This window comes from Haliotis rufescens, unplaced genomic scaffold (assembly GCF_023055435.1).
Source record: "Haliotis rufescens isolate VD_foot unplaced genomic scaffold, xgHalRufe1.0.p SCAF_4, whole genome shotgun sequence".
In the NCBI taxonomy this organism is placed as follows: Eukaryota; Metazoa; Mollusca; class Gastropoda; order Lepetellida; family Haliotidae; genus Haliotis; species Haliotis rufescens.
The window spans coordinates 2,359,233-2,383,855 of record NW_025964112.1 but is presented as its reverse complement, the minus strand read 5'-3'; the positions used below and the strand labels follow the sequence as shown (position 1 = coordinate 2,383,855).

The 24,623-nt window shown below is 41.9% G+C and overlaps 3 protein-coding genes across 13 annotated transcripts in view; 2 read left to right on the top strand and 1 right to left on the bottom strand.

The window, feature by feature from the left end:
• LOC124149904 (anion exchange protein 2-like) overlaps positions 1-24,623 on the top strand; it is a 117,940-nt gene that overhangs the window by 14,356 nt on the left and 78,961 nt on the right. For 10 of the 11 annotated variants that reach the window (XM_048381936.1, XM_048381937.1, XM_048381925.1 and 7 more), the window contains exon 2: positions 10,385-10,480. The gene's annotated coding sequence lies outside the window, so the exon portion shown is untranslated. Of the gene's footprint in view, positions 1-2,182; positions 2,577-10,384; positions 10,481-24,623 lie in introns of those variants that run through there. The other variant, XM_048381927.1, reaches the window with a different exon arrangement.
• Positions 3,728-6,622, top strand: LOC125372396 (proline-rich extensin-like protein EPR1). Its single transcript, XM_048382297.1, has one exon. It carries the CDS (start codon positions 3,728-3,730, stop codon positions 6,620-6,622), a length of 2,895 nt encoding a protein of 964 aa, XP_048238254.1.
• LOC124149883 lies at positions 13,693-14,934 on the bottom strand. Its single transcript, XM_046521712.2, has one exon. It carries the CDS (start codon positions 14,932-14,934, stop codon positions 13,693-13,695), a length of 1,242 nt encoding a protein of 413 aa, XP_046377668.2.

Sequence of the window (24,623 nt, the reverse complement as noted above, 5' to 3'; positions counted from 1 at the left end):
AATCATCTCGGTAGAATGACAACCAGCCATTTTGTAATATTGTGTACAACAGCATCTTTATTTGCTCATAAATCACCTCGGAATGAGGCAAATGGAAGCCAAGATTTAATCTCAGAGTGCAGGAAAAGGCGTTTCAGAGATGAGGAGTTCTAAAAGTTTCACAGCCCAGCTCGGTGGCTATGCAGCCACAGGTATGGCCACTTCGCACCCTTCACCATTTAGTTGTAGGCTTTTTAGTTTGGAAAAGTTTCAATAACTTTTAAAAGGAGCAAGCCCTGCTGGCAACATACAAATTTGTTGTTAAATCTACATGTTTCCTAATATGGGTAGGTATATTCTGTATAATTCAGGGTTAGAACTAAACTCAAAAGCTTTAATTGCCCAGGTAAAGGAAGACGACCCCTGTATTTTTAAAACAATAGGGAAATGGGGAAATTTGAACTAGCCCAAAGTAATTTGTACAAGCCCTGGACTAGCGGGCCAGTGTGACGTTTAACCCTGGTAGTGTCAGATGACTCTGTGAGATGGGTGCAAACATCAGTGAATCATTTCATCCCAGCCATTACCTAAGTTTTTAAGGGTTTGCTTGCTGGATTATTCATTTTCATTGTCTGTCACAGAAAAAACTCACAGTATTTATTATGGTTGGAGTCTAGGTATGCATGATAATACCACACCAACCTTTAAACATGTTAAATGATCCCAATATTTATGAGATTAAAAATATATACTAGGCACGAAAAAAACAGTGCATATGATTTTATACGTGTAGTTTCTTTTTGAGCCTAGTATATGTTATATATGTAGAGCTTATGTTGTAAAGGACATTATTTATTCTGACTCATATTATTACTGGAAATCTGTTGAACATGTTGAATAAATAATGAAATTAAGTCACTTTGGTGAACAAATATTGAAATTAAACTCTTTATATTGACAACTACTGCATCGGACAAGGAAGGGTTTGACATCAGCAGGTCCGTTTGTTCTCCAGCATGGAACAGGGAAATGGGGCTGTGGCCTTGGTGAGGACTGGCCCAATGATTACCTGGTGTTGACAAGCGTATGCTAAACGATCCCATGTTAAATGGTGTTGGGTTAATACCAGCAATGACAGTCGCCACCATTGATGCTTTCTCATTACTTAAGTTGGACAAGGGTCTTGAATCCCAGACGAACAAACCCTCCAATTTTTAGCAATATGTTACTCTTGTCTCATATTTATTTAGATTCTTTGTCTCAGAAGTCTCGCGATCATATCACTATTGCTTAGGCAAAAGAACAGTAAGAAAGTTTCTGACAATCTTTTATAAACATAATGAAACCGGTCTCACAACAGTATTGATTATTCAAGGAAATGACTAAAGGCGGCCATGTTGTCTTGATGCCTCTACTGCTAGTGCAGAGTGGTGTCCCTTACTATTGCCAGGATACATTGAACATGGGTTGTTGTCCCAGTGTGTATTGTAATACTAGGTTTGTCACTACTGTCCCATGCTGAAGGTTGAAGCAAAGGAATAATCTCTCCACCTACATTCCTACATGATTAGACATGTTCGACATTGATTTACATTTCACTCATTGGATAAAGCAGTAATCCACAAGGAAATGTCACTAGTACTTCTTGATGTCATTAGTCTTGGTCAAGTGAATATGGACCCTCTTAAGTTGTCATACTGTAAAACTTTAGAATTCCTAAACTACTGCTCAAGTGCAATATTTAAAGAGAAAGAGAGGCTTTATGTATGTTCAACTCCAAGAATCACCGTGGTCACATTGGATGTCTACACTTTGTTTCTCATACACAGTTTGATGTCTTGGCTTTGACTGCATCTTGTTACAATTCCCCATTCAATTCTATCATGTCTGAGGGGCATGGAGTAAGTTTTGTCAGAAACTCATGCATATTTATTGATATTTACAACATGGATAATAACAGGTTCTGGAGGCAGGCGAGACTGTTGCGCCAGCATAAGCCGTGATCATCTGTTCGTCTAGCAACATGCTTCAGTGCACAGTGTTTTCTTTTCATCCCTGATTTGACAAAGGAAGTAAAACTTATATATTGTTCATGTTATTTATAAGCTCTGTGAATTGAATATTAACAATGTCCCTTTTCAATAAGCAATACATATAACAGCAGATGCTGTTTGAAATTCCCTGCGTGTAAACAATCTTTATTACTAAGAGCATGAAGAGCAAGCAGTAGGTGTTTCTGTTCCAGAATGTGAGATCAGCAATGATTAGCCAGGGATTGTTTGTTTTCAACAGGAAGCATGACACTGTTTGTACTTTCATTCACAAAAACAAGACAAGACACCATGACACATATTTTATTTTGTTGCCATGTTTATTTGTGATGCATTTGTTGGAGAAGGGACAGGGATGAAACCCAAGCCTTAGTGTTGCTGCGCCAGTGACAAGTATGTCAATGTGATGGGTCGTACGGGGCCAGCTTCACATCTATACATAATCTATGTAGCACATCACATGCAAAACCAGCACATGGTAGACAAGTGGCTCTAGGTCATCGTGTTCAACCGACTGCAGTATTCAGATGACGATCTGGCTATCAGGTAAATGTTTTTTGTTGGGTTATTTCAGCAGAGCTGGGAATTTGTTCAGACCAGTTTGCTGTCCTTGCAAGTTTCCAAAGTCCCCCCCCCCCCCCCCAAAGTTTGTTATTACCATGATCACACTCATCACTCTTGGCACTTGTCTGGAACCTGGCTGAAAAGGTCATCGGACCGGGGGAGTGAGTTATTGTCGATTGGACAGAAATGAGAAGTTTTCGGGGGAGGGTGGGGGAAAGCCAATCTTCTGTCAAATATTATTTTAATTTTTTTTTAAATAGCAGTATTTCAGGTTTGTATTCAGTGCAGTTGATATTACTATATGAAACAGATATAATTCTCTCTATCATCACCGAGAGCCTCAGGCTCGTTTCGCTCTGATTATGTGTCTACGTTTGTCAGCACCATACCAATGCTTGTGGATTTCACCAAAGTGGTAAACGTCTGAGACCTGCAGCCTTGCAGGCTTTCCTCCCACAGGAAGCTGACACGCTGTGACATGACAGGAATACTGTTCAAAGTGGCATTAAACGAAACTCACTCACTCACCAAGAGCATGCTGTTTAGTGGTCCTTTCATTGTCAGTGTACTCAGCTCTGCTTGCTATTATCAAAGTTCAAAAATATATAATTTCATTTAGTGGATTTTAGATTTTTTAGACCTTTGATTGGCCTCTGAGAACACGATTGTAGATCCTTACATGGAGCTCAGACCTATTGTTGGCTATATATCAGTACAAGCACATCATGCAGGTGCCCCCTATACCAGTACAAGCACATCATGCAGGTGCCCCCTATACCAGTACAAGCACATCATGCAGGTGCCCCCTATACCAGTACAAGCACATCATGCAGGTGCCCCCTATATCAGTACAAGCACATCATGCAGGTGCCCCCTATATCAGTACAAGCACATCATGCAGGTACCCCCTATACAAGTACAAGCACACTCTACAGGTGCCCCTTATATCAGTACAAGCACATCATGCAGGTGCCCCCTATATCAGTACCAGCACATCATGCAGGTGCCCCCTATACCAGTACAAGCACACTCTACAGGTGCCCCCTATACAAGTACAAGCACACTCTACAGGTGCCCCCTATACCAGTACAAGCACATCATGCAGGTGCCCCCTATATCAGTACAAGCACATCATGCAGGTGCCCCCTATACAAGTACAAGCACATCATGCAGGTACCCCCTACACAAGTACAAGCACACTCTACAGGTGCCCCCTATACAAGTACAAGCACACTCTACAGGTGCCCCCTATACCAGTACAAGCACATCATGCAGGTGCCCCCTATATCAGTACAAGCACACTCTACAGGTGCCCCCTATACAAGTACAAGCACACTCTACAGGTGCCCCCTATACCAGTACAAGCACATCATGCAGGTACCCCCTATACAAGTACAAGCACACTCTACAGGTGCCCCCTATACCAGTCCAAGCACATCATGCAGGTGCCCCCTATACCAGTACAAGCACACTCTACAGGTGCCCCCTATACAAGTACAAGCACACTCTACAGGTGCCCCCTATACAAGTACAAGCACATCATGCAGGTACCCCCTATACAAGTACAAGCACACTCTACAGGTGCCCCCTATACAAGTACAAGCACACTCTACAGGTGCCCCTTATATCAGTACAAGCACATCATGCAGGTGCCCCCTATACCAGTACAAGCACACTCTACAGGTGCCCCCTATACAAGTACAAGCACACTCTACAGGTGCCCCCTATACCAGTACAAGCACATCATGCAGGTGCCCCCTATATCAGTACAAGCACATCATGCAGGTGCCCCCTATACAAGTACAAGCACATCATGCAGGTACCCCCTATACAAGTACAAGCACACTCTACAGGTGCCCCCTATACAAGTACAAGCACACTCTACAGGTGCCCCCTATACCAGTACAAGCACATCATGCAGGTGCCCCCTATATCAGTACAAGCACATCATGCAGGTGCCCCCTATACAAGTACAAGCACATCATGCAGGTACCCCCTATACAAGTACAAGCACACTCTACAGGTGCCCCCTATACAAGTACAAGCACACTCTACAGGTGCCCCTTATATCAGTACAAGCACATCATGCAGGTGCCCCCTATATCAGTACCAGCACATCATGCAGGTGCCCCCTATACCAGTACAAGCACACTCTACAGGTGCCCCCTATACAAGTACAAGCACACTCTACAGGTGCCCCCTATACCAGTACAAGCACATCATGCAGGTGCCCCCTATATCAGTACAAGCACATCATGCAGGTGCCCCCTATACAAGTACAAGCACATCATGCAGGTACCCCCTATACAAGTACAAGCACACTCTACAGGTGCCCCCTATACAAGTACAAGCACACTCTACAGGTGCCCCCTATACCAGTACAAGCACATCATGCAGGTGCCCCCTATATCAGTACAAGCACATCATGCAGGTGCCCCCTATACAAGTACAAGCACATCATGCAGGTACCCCCTATACAAGTACAAGCACACTCTACAGGTGCCCCCTATACAAGTACAAGCACACTCTACAGGTGCCCCTTATACCAGTACAAGCACATCATGCAGGTACCCCCTATACCAGTACAAGCACATCATGCAGGTACCCCCTATACCAGTACAAGCACACTCTACAGGTGCCCCCTATACCAGTACAAGCACATCATGCAGGTACCCCCTATACCAGTACAAGCACACTCTACAGGTGCCCCTTATACCAGTACAAGCACATCATGCAGGTGCCCCCTATACAAGTACAAGCACACTCTACAGGTGCCCCCTATACAAGTACAAGCACACTCTACAGGTACCCCCTATACCAGTACAAGCACATCATGCAGGTACCCCCTATACAAGTACAAGCACACTCTACAGGTGCCCCTTATATCAGTACAAGCACACTCTACAGGTGCCCCCTATACCAGTACAAGCACACTCTACAGGTGCCCCCTATACAAGTACAAGCACACTCTACAGGTGCCCCCTATACCAGTCCAAGCACATCATGCAGGTGCCCCCTATACAAGTACAAGCACACTCTACAGGTACCCCCTATACCAGTACAAGCACATCATGCAGGTACCCCCTATACAAGTACAAGCACACTCTACAGGTGCCCCCTATACCAGTCCAAGCACATCATGCAGGTGCCCCCTATACCAGTACAAGCACACTCTACAGGTGCCCCCTATACAAGTACAAGCACACTCTACAGGTGCCCCCTATACCAGTACAAGCACACTCTACAGGTGCCCCCTATACCAGTACAAGCACACTCTACAGGTGCCCCCTATACCAGTACAAGCACACTCTACAGGTGCCCCCTATACAAGTACAAGCACACTCTACAGGTGCCCCCTATACCAGTACAAGCACACTCTACAGGTGCCCCCTATACAAGTACAAGCACACTCTACAGGTGCCCCCTATACCAGTACAAGCACACTCTACAGGTGCCCCCTATACAAGTACAAGCACACTCTACAGGTGCCCCCTATACAAGTGCAAGCACACTCTACAGGTGCCCCCTATACCAGTACAAGCACACTCTACAGGTGCCCCCTATACAAGTACAAGCACACTCTACAGGTGCCCCCTATACCAGTACAAGCACACTCTACAGGTGCCCCCTATACAAGTACAAGCACACTCTACAGGTGCCCCCTATACCAGTACAAGCACACTCTACAGGTGCCCCCTATACCAGTTCAAGCACACTCTACAGGTGCCACCTATACCAGTACAAGCACACTCTACAGGTGCCCCCTATACCAGTACAAGCACACTCTACAGGTGCCCCCTATACAAGTACAAGCACACTCTACAGGTGCCCCCTATACCACTACCAGTACAAGCACACTCTACAGGTGCCCCCTATACCAGTACAAGCACACTCTACAGGTGCCCCCTATACAAGTACAAGCACACTCTACAGGTGCCCCTTATACCATGTATACCAGTCCAAGCACTGTGACCATGCAGGTGCTAGTTGTCTTGCCTGCCTTCAGTGTACAGAGGAGTTGTATTTGACAGGGTTTTTTGTATATCACCTAGGGCAGAAAATCACAAGTCAGAGATTTTACTTGAAGTGATGGGGACCTTGGCCATGATCGTGAGTGTATGTGATGTTTGAAATGTTTATTGTGTTCGGTAGACTGGCATGTGTTGGCCCCATCAGCAGGAAGACTGAAGTTTGAAATTGTTTCTGAATAATGATTTTGTCAACTGTTTGGATTGATTGATTAATTGGCAATACTTGTTTGATATGTTTTGTTATATCTCATTGAAAATGTTGAACCATAATGCACAGTTTTCTCAATGTCTAGCCTAGGATCAATTTGTGAAGTTGGGCCTGTGGAATTATACTCACTCTCTCATTTCTACATTGGCGAGTGTCAGACACGTCAGATAATCGATTAGTTCATATAGTTCTCTTACAAGAGTATGTAGTGTGTGTGTGTTATGTATGTGTGTTATGTATGTGTGTGATGTATGTGTTTGATGTATGTGGTATGTGTGTTGTGTGTGTTGTGTGTGTTATGTATGTGTTGTGTGTGTTTGTGGAGGAACTGAGTAAGGTTTTATGCCACTTTAGTTATATCATGGCATAATGTGCAGGTTGTCTTCATTTACAAGTTTGGCGCAACCAGCAAGCTCGTGCTGACATATGGCAAACTACAGATCACAAACGAACAAACATTTCCGCATTGTTACAACACCATCTCCCTGCCCTGCTCATCAACAGGGCTGCTGTTTCTCTTCATCACGATGTAGGTCTTTGATGCACATGATGAAGAAAGCTACCATGGTGACTGATTAACAGTGTAAATGTCAATGATATGATCAAGGAAGCCATGAAGAATTACTTTACCCAGTGGTTGCCCTAATGACTGCTGTAATGACAGATTACAAATCATCACGTTTAACCTGAGCGATTACTGGGATGAAGGCTCATTACACTGATCATGCTGATTGCCAACCATAACACTTATAACCAGGCCCAGCACGATTTCTCGGTTTGATTTATTGTTGTTTAACTCTGCGCTCAGCAATATTCCAGCTATATGACGTAAGTAATCACGTCTGGACCAGACAATCCAGTGAGTGACACCATGAGCATTGATCCATGCAATTTGGATTCGATAACATGCATCAAAGAAGTCAGCGAGCCTGACCGCCTGATCCCGTTAGTAGCCTCTTACAACAAGCGTAGTCGCCGTTTAGGGCAAGCATGGGTTGCTGAAGACCTGTTCTACCCCGGGTCTTCACTGGTATGATTCCTCGGATAACCTGCTGTGATGACAACTGACATATTCTCACCTTTCTCTTGATTCTGAGCTCATTAGTGGCCGAATCAGTCACAAACCATCTTCCCGAGGCAAAGGAGTTAACTGACTATAAAAGTCCAGTTTCCACCCTTGCCCAACTAGGCTGGTATTATGGAGTAACGTTTTGTCTGGACTAACGAGTTTATGCATAGTCCAATCAAAATCACGGACCGAAATCAAAATCTGTGCAGATTTTGATAGATTGCAGGATTTGCAAAGCATGTGCATCGCCAATTCGTTGTCAGCAGATATTTTCCAAATCCTTTCATGTGTTTAATCAAGGTGCTCACGTGATTTGATGCATTTCGCAATGTAAGACCCGCTTTATCACAATAGATCTTGATTATCAATCAGATCGTCTTGACTCGGCGCCACCATTTTGTGTGAAGCAAACGCAAGTGATACGAGAGGTGGAATCTGATTGGTCCATAGGAGAGGCTTAGAAGGGACATAATTGGTAATAGCCACTGGTGGCTCAACCATAGAGCCCAGTAATTCTAGCCTAGTTCAGCTTTGGTGGAAACTGGACTTTTAAAGTCAGTTAACTCCCTTGCCTCGGGAAGATGGTCACAAACATGTGCAATTGTAATTTTATGATGGCAAATTAGTACACATGTTTATTGGTACTGTGGCTCCTTAATTTATTATTGAATGAAAACCCATAATACCATATAATAGTTCCATGTAATGAAAATCTAAAATACATTTTGACTACGTTTTCTCAAAAGTTCCCGAGTGGAACCAAAACACGATTCTTTTCGTATACTATATCGACTAGAACTGTTCTTTAAAATATCTCGATATTAACGTTGACATGCGCGACTGTAACTTGACATAACACCCAGTTTTTGTATTCTGTATAAAATTTGCTGATTGGTTAAATACTACCAATAACAAAGCATGAAGCATGAATGTAACACTACACCATTCTCTGATCTTTAAACCAAAATAAACATTGCATGCACCATGTACACAGTTGCCAGAGAGGAGTTGACTTTCACACAGTTCAACCTGTCACTCAATAAAGATCTGATTAGCAATGATAATATTAATTTATTGGTTATTTTTTTACAGGTTTGAAAAGAAAAACACATGATATTATATATAGATAATCTGGCTATTGATAAAACCATTTGGCTCCAAAGGTTTTCACTTAGGAGCCAAAAGGCTCCCAGGGGAAAAATTTAACCAAGAGGACTGATTGCCTTGAAGACTGATGACAGTGATTACCAATGATTACACTTGTAACTAGGCCTGTCAGGGTTAATAAGATAACAGGTTGATTAAGATTTGTAACCAGTTAAAAAATGGGCAAACCGATATTCGCGATCCAAGCTTAATATTGTTGATAATCATTTGCAGTTATGTTTGTGAAACTATTAATGTTAATATTGTCACAATCTGATGTATCCATGCTCAAAAAGTTATAAATAGAATATGAAAATGCAGCGTACGACACGGATGGGGATTCCCAAACAACCGATGCTGGGCTAAAGAGTCTAAGACTTAATAATGGCCGATTGATGGTGTGTCAACATACCCCAGCGTTGTGGATCGTTGCTCACAACGTCAATCACTGGATTGTGAATTCCAGACTCCATTATTTACAGGTCACTGGATTGTAGCTGGAATATTGTTGAGTGCAGCGATAAACAACAAACACATGGTGTTGACGACAGTCTGTCTGTGATGCAAGTCACGTAATCATGGTAATCTGTTGGTGTTATATCACCAACAGTCTCATCACTGTCAAACATAGCAGTTCATGACCTTGTATTGAATATCAAACAACAAACTTTTATGCCAAATTCATTTCATTATCAACACCAAGATGGTAATAACAATCAAATACTATGCGAAATAGAAAACTACAAGACATTCTGCTAGTCCACAGGCAGTTGTTCAATTGTTGCAAAAACAAGTCTAATTTGCAAACCTTGGTTAAAAGTCGACCAATCAAATGAGTGAGTCATAGAAGCAAGGCAGCATTCATTCAATACATGTTATTTGCTGTAGTAAGACTTCCAAATAAGGCAGCATTACCTAGAATCTGAATGACAGTCATTGTTTGTATGTTCGCACATCTTTAATATCTGTCCATCTGACTCAAAAGAAGTTCATGTGAAACAGGAAATAATGCAATGAATGTCATACTGTATTATTGTGGAGCAAATTGTCCTGTTTGGACCATGTCGACATTTGTATGTGATTTGCACTGGGGTAGCCTTGTGGTTAAGGTGTTCGGGTGTCACACCTAAGGCCTGGGTTTAATTCCCCACATGAGTATGTCTGAAGCCCTTTCTTGTGTCCCCAGCACATTTCGAACCCACAGTCATAGGTTTCTGGCAAGCCCAAGGGACGCTTTTCTGCACAGCGAATTTTGGCGCCTTAGACGACTGGGCCAACTGTGCCCCCTATGATAACGAGAGAACCATCCCTGATAATGTTTATGTCCTTGTTTCAGATATGATAACCAGATAGGCCTGGAGGTTACCCACTGTACTGAGTCTCTAAAGATGGGTTGATTGTTGACCTGTCAGCGTTCTTGGACTGTTTGCAGGTAAGTGTTCGTCAATAGTAAACATCATTACTTTACCTAGGGATTTCCCGGGCTTTATCTATTTTTGATTGACTTTAGGTTATATATTCTGCAAGTCCAAGGCAGGGGCATGGGAGTCCCACGATGGCAAAACATGGCCGACTTTGCTTGACTTCCTAGAATTTGAGTAAATTTACTGATGCCGTAATATCACTGCATATGCTCAGAAGCTATCAGCCAACCAGAAATGGGGATTTCAATATCAGATTTCAGAAAATCCACCACTGACACCCTGAACTTTGAGTGTATTACTTACTGGAATAGAAATGTCAGTTGCATATAATATGCAGCCTACTATTTTGATAAACTCAAATGTTGAGGTAGCTATACCTTTTTGCATCACACAGGACTCTCAATGAAAATAAATGAACCCATTCTCAAAGATGACTGACTGGCTATAAGCAACAAATGAATACAAATCAAATTTGTAATAACCAGTAATTGCCTGTACAGTTGGAAATGAGGCAGATTTATTCAGCACAAGAAAACTAAGTCCAGGTATGAAGTCTAATAATAATACAACAATAGAAGTGGGATTGGATACCTAGGCCTTTACAGAGAAGTAATACATCTCGTTCATTACAGAGAATATATCTTGCCCTTTATGTGAAGCAATTTGTCCTGAATCTTTACTATTTCAGGCAAAATAACATGCATTACAAGCAACATTTGGTTAGTTGCATTTCTTCCAGTTTTTTCATAAACAGGATCACCATATCCCCATGTTCAAATGCAAACATTCAGATAAAGCTTTGTAAGTAAGCAGAATCCATGTCACAGTAACTTTTGCCTTGGAGTATATGCTGATGTACAGACTTGAATGTGTAGAAAGGGAGCCGTAGTGTTCATGCTGGGGTGTTGCACAATGCTTGCTTGTATGACTGAATAGATCCAAAGGCTATGGGTTTCACAGTGGTTGTGTTGACTCTCAGCCAGTGGCCTCTGAGTAGACTGCAGGCTGTGCATTGGGAATGAGACAGACCATGCAAATATATTCATACCATTTGCACCATACAATTACTTAAATACTTGAGACCATTGAAGATCTGGGGTATAATAGGTCTTCAGCAACCCATGCTTGCTGTAAACGTGGTAAAAGGCGACTATGCTTGTCGTAAGTGGCGACTAACGGGATCAAGTGGTCAGACTCGCTGACTTGGTTGATGCATGTCATTGTATCCCAATTGCATGGATCAATGCTCATGATGTCAGTCACTGGATTGTCTGGTCCAGACTCGATTATTTACGGACCGCTGTCTTATTGGTGGAATATTGCTGAGTGTGGTGTTAAACAATAGACAGAGACTTAAATATTTTACATTATTTACTACTCGAAAGTTGAATTTAGTTAGAGAACTCCAGATTCTTTCATGTTGCTATCATTAGTCTGTCATGCCATGGTAGATTAACAAAAGTAATAGGATAGAAGTGGGTGTTCTTTTACTTCTTTTGAGTAGTATTAAACTGCCAGGCCATTGTTGTGCATGCTGAGCAATGTTCTTGTGCGATGACCCCGTATTATGACTAAACAGTCCAGCATGATATGTAATATTGGTATCACAAATGAAAACATCTATGCTGACCTATTTACTGGCCAATCAGATGCTCTGAATACTGAGATGCCAAGTATTCTATTGTGGCAGAATCATTGCGATACTTTGAACCTAATTCTGCCAGTAAGTGAAATATGTTATACTTTTTGTCAAGACCTAGCCAATCATTAATAGTATGATAGTTATCACATATGCAACCAGTTAACATGGGTTGGTAGTCATTTGTTTGGGCTGTGATTGGCTGGTTTACAGATTGAGTTTGGGTGATAAAATGCAATGTGAAAAAATGATATATTTCCTCAAGATCACACTGTCATATAAATTACTTGGTGTGCAAGATGTTTCTAACAGCCTCAATTTGAGGTTGGCTTCTCTGTGAATAAGAGGGGTGATGGGGCCATATTTTTAGAATTGACCACCATCGAAGACAGCTCTAGTTGCCATGCCATTATCATAATGGTCAGACTTAACTTGGACAATCAGGAACCATCTTTAGTTAAATCTTATTGATTTGATGAAAAGGGAAATAATTTATTTATACCAATTAATAATATTATATTAATTAATCAGTTTTTAAGGAAAGGTTGATCATGTTTCTGTCTTTCAGGTTCATTTGTGAAAACATTCAAGCTGGCTGAAAGATGGGTTGTGTTGATTAAATCTTGTTTTTTTTCTTCTGTTTATTATAGAATACTTTGAAGGGACCAGCCTTTTGATATTCTTGGTGAGGAGGGGCTTGGAATATTGCTAAAGAAAATAATTTCACCCAGAAAAATTTAAAAACAAATTGTCCTCAAATTTAAACAAAAGAAATAAGCTGTTTGTTGAACATGCTGGATGCCCTGAAAAAAGCTGAGTTGGGAAAAAAACTTGTTCAGCTTCCTAGAATATAAAAAGATCAACTCCTAAGAACAGAAAGATGAAAAAGCATTTGTTGTAAGGGACCATGGTATAGGAGTTGCATAGCAACCATGGTAAAGCTATGTGAGATGTACTGTGTGGGTGGGGGTTCATTGGTTTGTGTGGCCAGCTAGGGTGATCCAAAGACATTGCATGCCCCTGTATTGACTGTAGGCATTACAGAAACATATGACTGGGATCCTTCTAATAGCCCTGAATCTCGTCCGTTTAGGCACATGAAAGAGATTGGTAGTATTGATGTGATAGGTGAAACACTTCACATTGATTGAATGGCAACGCAACTTAAATAAGCCTCCAAATACCTCGGTGGATTCTTGTGACCAGTTGTCCAGTGGATGGTCAGTCTCCAGATGTATTGATTTTGTTGGTCTGTGGCTGATTGAGATATTTGCAAGATCAGTGACTTACCATATGCAGAAGACTCGTGGCAGCTGGTCTGGTGCTGTCTGTGTTAGGCCCTCGAGAAAATAGTGATGTTTCTGGTAACCCAAGAGAAAATAGTGATGTTTCTGGTAACCCAAGAGAAAATAGTGATGTTTCTGGTAACCCAAGAGAAAATAGTGATGTTTCTGGTAACCCAAGAGAAAATAGTGATGTTTCTGGTGACCCAAGAAAAAAAAGTGATGTTTCTGATAACACATGAGATAAAACTTGTGCATTTGGTAACTCCTGAAAATATACTGGTGTTTCTTATAACATTCAGAAAAATACCTGGACAATTTCTTTTTTTGGACAAATGGAGAGAGCTCCATAGTGAGAGTGGAGAAAGTTCCATAGTGAGAGTGGAGAGAACTCCATAGTAAGACTGGAGAAAGTTCCATAGTGAGAGTGGAGAAAGTTCCATAGTGAGAGTGGAGAAAGTTCCATAGTGAGAGTGGAGAAAGTTCCATAGTGAGAGTGGAGAAAGTTCGATAGTGAAAGTGGAGAGAACTCCATAGTGAGAGTGGAGAGAACTCCATAGAAAGACTGGAGAAAGTTCCATAGTGAGAGTGGAGAAAGTTCCATAGAAAGACTGGAGAAAGTTCCATAGTAAGAGTGGAGAAAGTTCCATAGAAAGACTGGAGAAAGTTCCATAGCGAGAGTGGAGAGAACTCCATAGTAAGACTGGAGAAAGTTCCATAGTGAGAGTGGAGAAAGTTCCATAGTAAGAGTGGAGAAAGTTCCATAGTGAGAGTGGAGAGAACTCCATAGTAAGACTGGAGAAAGTTCCATAGTGAGAGTGGAGAGAACTCCATAGAAAGACTGGAGAAAGTTCCATAGTGAGAGTGGAGAAAGTTCCATAGTGAGAGTGGAGAAAGTTCCATAGTGAGAGTGGAGAGAACTCCATAGTGAGAGTGGAGAGAACTCCATAGAAAGACTGGAGAAAGTTCCATAGTGAGAGTGGAGAAAGCTCCATGGTGAGAGTGGAGAAAGTTCCATAGTGAGAGTGGAGAGAACCCCATAGTAAGAATGGGGAGAGTTGCATTGTGAGAGTGGAGAGAACTCCATAGAAAGACTGGAGAAAGTTCCATAGTGAGAGTGGAGAAAGTTCCATAGTGAGAGTGGAGAAAGTTCCATAGTGAGAGTGGAGAAAGTTCCATAGAAAGACTGGAGAAAGTTCCATAGTGAGAGTGGAGAGAACTCCATAGTAAGACTGGAGAAAGTTCCATAGTGAGAGTGGAGAAAGTTCCATAGTAAGAGCGGAGAAAGTTCCATAGTGAGAGTGGAGAGAACTCCATAGTAAGACTGGAGAAAGTTCCATAGTGAGAGTGGAGAAAGTTCCATAGTAAGAGTGGAGAAAGTTCCATAGTGAGAGTGGAGAAAGCTCCATGGTGAGAGTGGAGAAAGTTCCATAGTGAGAGTGGAGAGAACCCCAAAGTAAGAATGGGGAGAGTTGCATTGTGAGAGTGGAGAGAGAGCCATTGTGAGATTGGAGAGAGCTCCATAGTGAAGCAGTGGCATATTGGAAAGATCAAGAGATAAAAGACTTATAAAATGTTTGTAAGACGGGATGTTGAGTAGCCGCTTGACACTTGATCGCTGTGCATGGACAGATCTATAACTTGGAAATTAAGAGGGGGAGCTGTTCCATGAATTCATTGATAAGTCAGTCAGGAGTTGGAAGTCAACACATCTTGGCATATTGGAAAGATCAAGAGATAAAAGACTTATAAGATGTTTGTAAGACGGGATGTTGATTAGCCGCTGGACACTTGATCACAGTGCACGGGCAGATCTATAACTTGAGATCAGAACTTGGAAATTAAGAGGGGGAGCTGTTCCATGAATTCATTGATAAGTCAGAGTCAGGAGTTTGAAGTCAACACATCTTGAGACAGTGCAGAGCTCAAAACTACTAGTGCCACCATGCACACGACACACACAACATAGGAAATGGCTCGCTTGTATTTTATGTACAAGGGCATGGCCATTTTCATTAAAAGTACTTATGTTAATTTTTATTTCATGTCTAACAAAATTAAACTGTGAAATGAAAGAGTTTTCCCCATTAGTTGCTTTATCCACTATTGCTAACCGACATCCTCTTGTCAAATCAATAGGTTTTATACGGTAGTGATGGAGATTGGCCTGATTTTCATAAAGACATTTATTGCAAAAATGATTCCTGTATTGCCATACGTATCACAATATATTGCATGCGTTCTTTCCTCTGTAATTTGTTATGCACCTGAATAAAAAGAACTTTCCTCGCATGTTTTTGACAACTTCGTATTATTTGGGATGTTGCTAAGGCACAAAGCATGCATAATAGACACATTGTATATTGGAAACTGTCACAAATAGTTTCACTTATAGTTGCTAATTTCTTAATTTCCATTTGAGTCTAAAATCTTCCACCAAGATGATATGCATGATTTTGAAAGACGCAATATACCGGAACATATTCTGGTACGTATTCATTGGTTATTCATATCGTGGTATACCGGTAATATCGCACACCTCTATTATTCAGTGATTTCTGTTGACTGTAACTTACTGACGTTTAACCATATGTTCATGATAGCACGAAATACATTTGAAAGTACACGCTCTTTTCCATATTTTGACATAATATCGTGACTATTACTTAGTCCTTTGAATGTACCTGTGTCTTTCTGTATTTGGACAGAATATCACTAAGAATATACCATACGGTTTGTGTTTCAAATGGAAGGGGTCATTCCTGTAGACTGTTGTGAAGAACCTAGCAGATGATCCGCATCACTATTTCTCAAATAAAATACTCCTTTTTGATTTCTTGAAGCCTACTGCTGTAACTTCCAATGAAGTTATGCAGACTGACGGGCAAGGAAAACAGGCTATATCACCTAGTGCTAGTGCTAACATTGAAATTTTGAAAAAATTGAATACAGACACGACTGTTAAAATTATGGGGAAATAAAAAAACAGGTCCAGTGCCCTTGGACACACCTGATTTGTTTCTTATTCAGAGTCCTGCTCAGTGAAAAGTCCAAATTCAGTAGAAATATGGGAACGTAGATTGCTTCCTGTTGCGATGCAAGCTGATCTGTTCTGAATTTTCTGTAGTCTTGTAAGCTGTTCATTAGATTTTCCATTTAAGGGCTCTAATTGCAGTAACCTAGTCGGGATAGAATAAGTGACTGAACAAGGCTGGCAATAGCGTCAGAAGATGGTGGATAAAACCAATGTTCATTTCCAGCAAACTCTACACAGGACAGGAGTCAGTCTGATGATTCCTAAGACCTGGAGGGGTCAGTGTTATGATTCCTAAGACCTGCAGGGGTCAGTGTTATGATTCCTAAGACCTGCAGGGGTCAGTGTTATGATTCCTAAGACCTGCAGGAGTCAGTGTTACGATTCCTAAGACCTGCAGGGGTCAGTGTTACGATTCCTAAGACATGCAGGGGTCAGTGTTACGATTCCTAAGACCTGCAGGGGTCAGTGTTACGATTCCTAAGACCTGCAGGGTTCAGTGATACGATTCCTAAGACCTGCAGGGGTCAGTGTTATGATTCCTAAGACCTGCAGGAGTCAGTGTTACGATTCCTAAGACCTGCAGGGGTCAGTGTTACGATTCCTAAGACCTGCAGGGGTCAGTGTTACGATTCCTAAGACCTGCAGGGGTCAGTGTTACGATTCCTAAGACCTGCAGGAGTCAGTGTTACGATTCCTAAGACCTGCAGGGGTCAGTGTTATGGTTCCCAAGGTGTGCAGGGGTCAGTGTTATGGTTCCCAAGGTGTGCAGGGGTCAGTGTTATGATTCCTAAGAAGTGCAGGGGTCAGTGTTATGGTTCCCAAGGTGTGCAGGGGTCAGTGTTATGGTTCCCAAGGTGTGCAGGGGTCAGTGTTATGATTCCTAAGAAGTGCAGGGGTCAGTGTTATGGTTCCCAAGGTGTGCAGGGGTCAGTGTTATGGTTCCCAAGGTGTGCAGGGGTCAGTGTTATGATTCCTAAGAAGTGCAGGGGTCAGTGTTATGGTTCCCAAGGTGTGCAGGGGTCAGTGTTACGGTTCCTAAGAAGTGCAGGAGTCAGTGTTACGATTCCTAAGGTGTGCAGGGGTCAGTGTTACGGTTCCTAAGAAGTGCAGGGGTCAGTGTTACGATTCCTAAGGTGTGCAGGGGTCAGTGTTATGGTTACTAAGAAGTGCAGGGGTCAGTGTTATGGTTCCTAAGACAATCCATGTACAAGGAAAGCACGATCCCGGTACAAGGAAGGTACAATCCCAGTAGAATGAAAGGACAACTCCAGTACAAAGAAAGGACAATTACAGTATAAAGAAAGGACAATTCCAGTACAAGGAAAGGACAATACCTGTACACAAACAATCCCATTACAAGGGAGGCTGTGTTGCCCCCCCCCCCCATGCAGGTTATTGTGTGGTGGGGATTAGCCTGGTGGACATCTGTGACGCAGGAAACACTAAATCTGATGTATACTCTAGGTTGCACCTGATCAATATCTCACCGGCTGCTCATAAAGGTTGATTCATCATGATTGAGGTCTCCGGTGTCAGTTGTGAGGACAAGCATCGTAAGATGCCTTGAAGGACTTGGAGAGAGTAACTAGTGCAAACCTGCTTGTAAATGTTTAGGAGATATGTGAGTATCATTGCAGTGTGTGCCAAAAACTTTTGAGACTACTCGCCCAACATGACTCTTAGCATCATTTTTAGTTGATTTTAGTGTTCTTATATCGACTATTGTTAGCTGAGCTTACAAGACCCAACAGACTTTTACAAGACTCAGTGTTCAGAATAAGGGCTAAAGTCGCAGACTGCTGTAATTATTACAAGGCCTTGGCCAGCCAGGGACTAAGTACTTGGAAGTAGGGAATTCTTCTTTTAGAACGATTTCAAATTATTGCTCACAAGTGTTGAAAATGTGAGTGTAACTTTCTGATGATGGCACATGTGCTTTTTAGTGATTCTAAATGATTTTTGTGCAACATGTTTTGGTCAGTATTGGTCGTATGACATCCCATTGCTTTATAGTTGAGGACTATATCATTTGACGTCTTCCATTAATCTGGTAGTCACAGATCCATGCGGTTACATCATTTGGACAACGGGCTGACTTCAAGGAAGTTTCTTAGTAGGATGATAGCGAGTAATATTTAGAATAACAAGTGAGGTTATATCTGGACAGATAATCCAAAATTCATCGTAGCTCATTGTTTAATCTCTAGAAGCCTACAATCATAGGTTCAAATCCCAGATTTCCCCCGGTTATGCTACAAGGTTTGTCAGCTCTAACACGCATCATTCTGATTCAGACACATTTAGTGTAACAAGACGGATGTTCCGATTGAACATTTTAGTCAGGCATCGGTTACCTCCCTTTATCGGCTTGTCGACCAGTCACTTGTACGCGAGACGGTTCGCGCAGTTTCGAAGAAAGTAAACATGTTTCAACGCGATGGAAAATGGGTGTGCGTTGGTGTGCGTGAAATAATTTATATATTTTGTAACTCTACGATGAATAAGCTTTTAGAAAATACAACGTGTTAGTTTCTGAAAAATATGTACATGTATAGGAGAAAATCGCTGTCAAAAACAGAACATTTTGCTCGATTTTTACACATTTTTCTCCCAATTTGACCGTTTATTATTTTTCTTATGACATTTTTTTAATATCATTCGATAAATAGTAGGATAATCAATAACTGTACTTAATTTTGTTTTATTATTTTCACAAATAACGCTTGTAGAGACATTTTTGTGCAACATGCAGAAATCCATGGTCCACTGACAGACCGTCACGCATACGAGTGACCCCCTCTCAGGTGGTCACTTGTACGCGAGACGGGAGAGCCGTCTCGCGTACACGTTACGTCCTCTACTGCTAACCATTGCTAACATGTGCTTGTGATTTTGATCAAAGAGGTAAACACCTAAGATCTGCATTTCTGTGAACTTTCCTCCCACATCACGCTGACAGGCTGTGATATAACGGAATCAATGTTCACAGCAGTTTTAAGCCAAGTTCCAGAACTGAAACTTGTTTTTCCTTTTAGTAGAGGTCATTCCTGATCTTATTACAAGTGTTTGTTAGGGACTTTGTGGTTGAGATTTGGCAAGTGAAACCCAGGAACATCCGGGGTAGAACAGTTCTTCAGCAACCCATGCTTGCTGTAAGAGGCGACTGTGCTTGTTGTTTGAGACGATTAATGGGATCAGGTGGTCAGGTTCGCTGACTTTGTTGATGCATGTCATCGTATCCCAATTGCGTAGACAGATGCTCTTGATGTCAATCACTGGATTGTCTGGTCCAGACATGATTATTTACAGACTCCTGTCATATAGCTGAAATATTGCTGAGCTCAGTGATAAACTACTAACAAAATCTTCCATGCACCTGTCTCCTGTATCATGCATACACCAAGCACCAGGTACTGTGGCTGCTCCACATGGTGGTTGCTGCACTGGCCCTGCTGGCTTAGGCTTAATAATTTATCTCTAAGTTTTGTTTGTTGTTTAACGCCACACTTCACAATATTCAAGCTACATTACTGCGGTCTGTAAATAATCTAGTCTGGATCAGACAATCCAATGGTGAACATCATGAGCATCAGTCTGTGCAATTATAACACGATGACGTGCATCAGCCAAGTCAGCGAGTCTGACCAACCAATCCCTTTAGTTGCCTCTTATGACAAGAATGGGTGGCTGAAGACCAACTCTAAGCCCAAGATCTTTACGGGTCTTGTGTCTCTTAAAGTGTGCAACAGGTCTGTAGTCTGTGTTCACTAGGTCTGTGATCTGCGTTCACCAGGTCTATGGTCTGCATTTACCAGGTCTGTGATCTGTGTTCACCAGGTGTGTTCACCAGGTCTGTGATCTGCGTTCACCAGGTCTGTGGTCTGCATTCACCAGGTCTGTGGTCTGCGTTCACCAGGTCTGTGATCTGCATTCACCAGGTCTGTGATCTGCATTCACCAAGTCTGTGGTCTGTGATCACCAAGTCTGTGGTCTGCATTTACCAGGTCTGTGATCTGTGTTCACCAGGTCTATGTTCACCAGGTCTGTGGTCTGTGTTCACCAGGTCTGTGATCTGCGTTCACCAGGTCTGTGGTCTGCATTCACCAGGTCTGTGGTCTGCATTCACCAGGTCTGTGGTCTGTGTTCACCAGGTCTGTGGTCTGCGTTCACCAGATCTGTGATCTGCGTTCACCAGGTCTGTGTTCTGCTAACATAGACCTCTCGTCTCCATTCACCAGATCTTTAGTTTCCCAACACTGATTTTGTCCTAAATTTGGAGTGATCAAATACTATACTGCTACAACTGGAACAGTGCTAGAGTGTTGTGAATGTAGATGTGAGGCAGAGCTTCCCAAGGTGATTGTTGATATTTTACAATTCAGGGAGTGCTCCCTGTTCGGTTCATGTTGATGTTCCCCTGACAATACAGAGTTGTAACAGTCAAACATTGCATCGCCTCTCGTAGTCAGCCTGACATTCACCAGCACTCATGTGCAGGTCGCTGCTGCGAGGTTCTGATTATCTGTAGAAACTCTAATAAACTATATTCAGTGCTTGTTGAGAGAAATTTAGGGCAGTTTCGAGACCTGTTGAATGTACTGAGAGTCTATCAGCCGGAGGAGACGTAGGTTTACAAGTATTTCTTACCAAGCTAACGACATCACAAGTATACCACAACAAGCGAACATCACAATATTAGTGGTAAGTGTGTAGAGAGCAAGACACCCACAGCTTCTAAAGGAACAAGGCATGCAAATTTCTCCGCCCACTTAAACCCTCACTAATGTGGGTTCAAGACCAGCAGTTTTATGGCAGGTAGTACTATGAGTGTGGTTGAGAGGACGCTCACAACAGTCACCATGTGTCTGGTAATCCATGTTTTTGGTGTGGATCCGTCAAAAGGAGGAAGTGGGTGATAAACGAAATCATGGCAAATTTATTTCCGCCGCCACTCTTGCATGACATTGAAAGTGTTAAATTGTTACGGTCTACTTGATAATTTTCTCTCAAGCTGGTTTTAAGCGGTGTATTTGACAATAGTGCATTCTGGCATGCACCTGTACTGAACATGCTCAATAGAAGAAGGTCGCCTCACAATCCATGCATAGACAATCATAGTGGTTGTAAACATATTGATAGTCTCACCTTACTTGGGACATGTTGACATGATGTTCCTAGTTGTGACCCCAGCTGATTGTGGGAAGTAACCGGTACCCTCTCCTGCTGAACCAACCCCCCTTGCAGAGAAGGAACTTGTAGGTAATCCCTGGGCTGTTGCAGTTTTTATAGTTAACTCTTTGTAACCATGGTAACCTAGTGGATGTAAGAAATCACAAATTGAAGCTGTGTCTGTACACATTATAATTGTAGCTATCAGTGAAAATTGTAATAGAAACTTAACAGTAGAAAACAGTGGTAGGACAGGTGCAAGGTATTTACATTTTGTGCCACTTCAATATACTACCTGCCCAATGTTAACAGCGTTAGAAATTGGCACTAGTCCTATAGTCCTTGCCAAACTGGCCAATAGTTAAGGTATCCCAAGGACTAGTAGAAATTGGCCATTATTAAGGGTTTTGCTATGTGTTATCATCATAAGGACTAGTGGACCAACACAGTTAGTTTCTAACCCTGGTTAACAGGCCTTTATCTGGACCTGCCCCTGATATTCAGGTGCAGCAAATGTCAGTAAGAATTCCCATACTGTAATTATAAATTTCCCACTTGATCATTGATGTCAATAGAGCTCTAACTTACATATGAGAGACTGGAACTTGTACTTTGCTGATGTCATTACCACTAAAGAGGAAGGGACTTTCGTGCTTAGTTGTCTTTTTGTGGAATTTTCGTGCAATGTTAAAATACTTTTGAATTTTACAATTTTATAACTTTTAAAAATCCCAATTTTGAACAAAAGGATAATTATGTTTCCCAATGTGGCTACGGAGTTTGGAATCCTAGATAAAGTCCTGGTTAGGTTAGCCCATGGGTATGTAAGTACCTGTGTCAGTAGTCCCTCAATGTTGTCATTACAAGGCATATTTCAACAGGAGGGGCAATAATGGAGTGAAGTTGAATTTTGAAGCCTCATATATATATACACACACACACACACACACAGACACACGCACACGCGCACACACACATACATACATTGTCAGCCATATATATATATATATACACAGACACAGGCACGCACGCACGCACGCACGCACGCACGCACACGCACACACATTGTCAGTGTATTATGAAGGTCAAGGAGTCTATGTCATTGCCCTAATGTTAAGAGATGATTTTTAGAGCCTTTAAGAGCAAACCTCAAGAATCCAAGAGTCTACCCCCCCCCCCCGGAGTTTTTGACAAGTTTGTAGCAGGTCAATAATATTCAGACTCAGGATTCATTTAAATAAACATAACTGTGTTGTTTACAGTGATAACAAATAAGTACACTTCCTACAATTAGCCTGATGTTCTACCTTCCCTTAGGATCAGACACTGACTTGGGGGTGGAAGGCTAGTTTAAACTCACATCTTTGTTTTGTGATCAATACTCATGCATTTCAGTATCTGCCGCTTACGTTTGGCCCTAATCCCAGACAGACATTTCATAAGATTAAGCAAGTTTTGGCGAGTCATGATTGTGTTTGTGATTTGCGACGAATTACAACCTCTATGGTAAGTTGTGCCTTGCACAATACTTCCACAAACACCCATCCTCTTGATAACAGTACAGCCCTTATCAATATGACCACACTGTGACTGTGAACACTAGGGACAATCCTCGTGTAAATCATGGTTCAATATGTAAACACATACCAGAAGTTAACACGACTAATTTTCCACTTAAGGACCTAATTTATTATCTTTCTTTATATGTCAAGTCGTGACATCAGAAAAATGTCGTCAACTGCATCGTATGCACTTTGGCTTCAACTGTTTACGTCATTTGTTGTTGAGGACCATATATATCATGTTGGATGTTAATAGACTTTGGACTATTCGATCAATCAGATTATTCCAGTCATTTGGTTCATATTTATGAAAAGAAATGTAGACCTTCTCTGTTGAGATATCGTGTAGCCCATTCCCCATTACACAAGTGTTAAGGTTGAAACGTCTCTTGTGATGTTTATGATTGTTTATTGGGCATTAAATAAGCAGTGGCCTGACATTGTCTGCCGTGTGTTCTGGTAGCGCTCACTAGGGCAGGAGTATATCTCCTCCATATGACGCATGTAGGTCTCAACAGCCCTCCATCTTGATGGCCACTTCAATATGTTGGTTGTAGATACCTGTACGTGTATGTGTACTGAGTCGTACTGCCATGAGTCTGTGATGATGGCAGTATCGAGAAACTGAGATGAATTTACGGTAAATAAAATTGTTATCAAGGTTACAAGACAGGGAACAACATGCCTTCATCAAGATAATATGATGTTGGTGTCACTTTTTGGTGGTCTCCAGCAGCTTTAAAGCATGACCTTGACCTTTTATGGTAACATGTCGATTAGGCTTCCAAGTGTTCATGAGAGTCAAATGCTAGCCCAAGACAGTTTCCGGTCTAGAAATTTGCCATTTTAAAGGGTTTTACCATGTGGTTCCATTATGAAGGAGAAGTGGACTAAAAAAGTTAGTTTCTATCACTGCCGGGTTTGAAAACAAGGAAATGTCACTAGTCCTTCCTGAATGTGACTAGTCTCGGACTAGCGGACCTGTTAATTTTGAACTTTGAATTTGCTTAATGTTGAAGTGTTTCTAAGGTGTAATCATGGCATGAGAATGGGTTCCTATGTACAAATAAGGGGTATGAAAACAATGTAAGCCGTGGAAAGTTTCCTCCACAGTAGATGCAGTACTCCTCCATGTTCACTTGTTTGTTTAGGTGAGGTGTGGTTGTGACATTGGGGACGTCACATAGTCTAGACAAGCCAACACAACACAAGCTATAAACTTACTGATATTGCTGTTGTTTGCATGCTTGCTTCATGTGTAAAACCTATAGCCATGCACATGTAAATGAAACATGTCTGATATATTCAACAATGAATTATCCAAGACAACAGGGGCGGTCGGGTAGCCTAGCGTGTTCGTTATAAATGTTGTTTACTGTATACATATGGCCGGGGAATGTGTATATCCTTTCAAGATTGCGCTGCGTGTATATGTTATCGACTACATGTACTTCTTAGCAC

Coding starts and splice junctions, on each gene's coding strand:
- LOC125372396 (XM_048382297.1), top strand. CDS start 3,728: ATGCAGGTGCCCCCTATACAAGTACAAGCACATCATGCAGGTACCCCC.
- LOC124149883 (XM_046521712.2), bottom strand. CDS start 14,934: ATGCCACTGCTTCACTATGGAGCTCTCTCCAATCTCACAATGGCTCTC.